At 34.5% G+C, this 2,944-nt stretch overlaps 1 protein-coding gene across 1 annotated transcript; it reads left to right on the top strand.

Moving 5' to 3' along the window:
- Window positions 1-683: 683 nt before the first annotated feature.
- On the top strand, window positions 684-1,442 carry LOC111808724 (uncharacterized). Its single transcript, XM_023694874.2, has one exon. It carries the CDS (start codon window positions 761-763, stop codon window positions 1,250-1,252), a length of 492 nt encoding a protein of 163 aa, XP_023550642.1. The 5' UTR covers window positions 684-760; the 3' UTR covers window positions 1,253-1,442.
- The last annotated feature ends 1,502 nt before the right edge of the window (window positions 1,443-2,944 follow it).

Here is a 2,944-nt window from a genome sequence, read left to right as displayed (position 1 = left end):
TACTTCTTGTGTCACAAGAAAAGAACGAATCCCTTGGACCACGTGTATTTTTTTCCTCTTCCAAAATATTTTATTTTTTTTAAAGGATATTTTGTAAATATATATTTTTTTAAAATTGTATGGAACTTGGCCATTCCCAAAGGATGCATGGTGGTTGGCCCATAGATGTGTAACCTTTTCATTAATATCTCAAAAATTAAAATAGAGGTTTAATTAAAGAAAATAAAAAATCGAGGACCGGCTGGAAAGGTGGAAGGTAAAAATAGAATATAAACATTTTTCAAAAATAAAAGTAAAATAAAAAGAATACGATGCCATATGGAAACCCAGCTAATTGCACAGAGGACAATGGTGTGTAGACGACCCAGAAAAAGAAAAAAAGGAAATTTTAAAAAAAACCGTATTATTTATGGTCGACTGACTAAGCCGGTGGGTCCGGTTTACCGGACTTGAAGATGTTATACAATCCAATTAATTCCTATAAAATTATTTTCTTTTAAAAAAGATAAAGCCAAAAAGTTGATTGAAAAAAAATAATAATAAATAATAAATAGAAAAAGAAGACGAGGCGTCCGTGATGTAGACTACGCATTCTCTACCACGCGCCTGGTGTCACTATCATAACCCAAACTCTCTCTCTCTCTCTCTCCTTCTTTCTCTCTCTACTTTGTCTCCTTTATATATCCATCTTCGCCGCTCTGCCGCCGCACCCTCACCTCTGCTAATACCCTCTCTCTTCCATTCTCCGATTACCGTTTCCATGGAGGATCCTTCCTCAAACAAACGCCTCCGAGTCGACTCAGTCGACTCGGAATCCGACTCTCCGGAGGTCAAGCGTCTTAAAGACGATCTCCTCGACCTCCTCGACGACGCCGATCCCGATCCCGTCGTTCAGGATCTCGATTCCGTCATCCAGAGTTTCGCCGACGAGATCTCCCCGGTTTCTTCTCCGCCGCCGTTGCCGGCGGCTCCCGGTGAGTCGTTGCCGGAGCTCGGGTACCTTCTCTTAGCCTCCGACGATGAACTCGGTCTCCCACCTTCCGACGCCTCCACCAGTCAAGGCGGTGAGTCGGAGGTCGCCGAACTGACACGTGCGTCGTCGGAGTCGTCCGGGATGGGAGAGATTTGGGGATTTGAAGATGCGATTCCGAGCTTCGAGCTGGAGGAAGGAGAGAGATTCTACAGTGACAGTGAATATGTGGCGTTCGATGGACTGTTTGAACATTCCGATGTGTACTCCGTTTTCTCGTGACGGCGAATTAGGAGGGAAAGAGAAAGAAAACCACAAATTACTCTCATCTCTGAAAATCAATATAAAACCACAAACCGTTTGTAAATTTTTAATTTTTTTTTTCCATTAATTCTATCACAGGAAAACAAAATAGGAGAAGGTTCATTTAAAAAAACGACCACATAATTTATTATTATTATTATTATTATTATTATTGGTACAGATAAAACTATTCATTGTTAAAAAAAAAAAAAAAAAAAAAGGACGATTGGACTCTGGATGTGGTTTCGAATTTTGATGTCCCCAATTTTAATATACAACATTTCTTTATTTTACTAAAATTAAAAATATAGATATGTAATACATTTAATTTTAAAATGTTAAAATGTGAATTTTCAATTTTGAATTGAAACATTTGAATTTTAGGGTTTGGACCTAATTCTTTGAATTGAATCGATATTGAAGTGGTTTGGTGTTGGGTCCAATTTCAAGGTGGGCTACACTTACTTATCAAACCCTCAAAGTATAGACGAGATTGGTTTTTGTACAAAGTATTACAAAATTCAATCAATTATTTTATTCTCTAACAACTCTTTAACCTATTAGATAGGTTTTTAAATTCATCGATTATTTATTCGTAACCATTAACACTACCAATTAAGAGGAGATTGCAACACATTTGGTAGAAATTATTACACTCTACTTTATGTGTTAGGATCGATACCAATAGTTAGAATCACTCAACAACTCACACACTCGATTGGCTAAAGGTTTATTATTGATGGTATGTACAACAAAATAAAATATAGAGAAAAGCACATTTTGAGAGCAGATATATATATATATTTTTTCAATTTACTAAATTTAGCTTTATAATATTTAAAGCTACTAGATATAATCTAACAAATATATCTCTATCAAATCTTTACCGAAATATCTTTCAAATATATCTCTAACAGATCAAGTCATCAGGCTCCATATCCCAACATTGTGTACGCTAAATTTATTTCTAAAATATTTAAATTTTTATTCACGTATCTTTATTCTACCCTATCTAAATATTTTTCCTAAAATATATAAATATCTTTATTTCTAAAATAACTAGATATCTTTATTTGTTGGAGTGTTTATTAGGATTTTTTTTAACACTATTTATAATAAAATTCAACCCTTTCAAATTTACTTTATCAAATAAGTTTTCATATTTTAATATGATCTCCAAGATAAAAAAAAATTGATAGGTTATAAATTTCTTATAGACATTTGAAAGTAGTATTAAATTTAAAAAAAAAAATTAGAAACGGATTAGACACTTATATGGGTGGATTTATAAAAGAGTGCTGATTTGGAAATTAGGTTTATAATTAAACATAAGGTAGGAGACCCAGTTGTCGATCATAAGCCTGTCTAGTGATGTGTTTGATTTATTGAATTACAATCTGATATGAAAACTCATGAAACCACCGACCAGTGATGTGGGAAAGAGTGGAGGTCTTGTCTTTACGAGGAGCATGGAGCATGGAGCATAGATCAATCAAGATCACGTGCATTTCTTTTTTGTTTATCCTATGATTTCACCTCAATCATAACACTCTCTTCCATGTCTCTCTTCTCACTCTATTTTGTTGGTTACCCGTCTTAGGTTTAAAATGAACACGACTCTTCACGATAGTATAATATTGTCTACTTTACGTATAAGCTCTCGTGGCTTTG

Source organism: Cucurbita pepo, chromosome 13 (genome assembly GCF_057944985.1).
Source record: "Cucurbita pepo subsp. pepo isolate OVF chromosome 13, ASM5794498v1, whole genome shotgun sequence".
In the NCBI taxonomy this organism is placed as follows: domain Eukaryota; kingdom Viridiplantae; phylum Streptophyta; class Magnoliopsida; order Cucurbitales; family Cucurbitaceae; genus Cucurbita; species Cucurbita pepo.
Note: the sequence above shows the minus strand (reverse complement) of the source record. Positions and strands in the feature narration are given on the sequence as shown.

Excerpts from the sequence above, each read along its gene's own strand:
- LOC111808724 (XM_023694874.2), top strand. The coding sequence starts at position 761 with ATGGAGGATCCTTCCTCAAACAAACGCCTCCGAGTCGACTCAGTCGAC.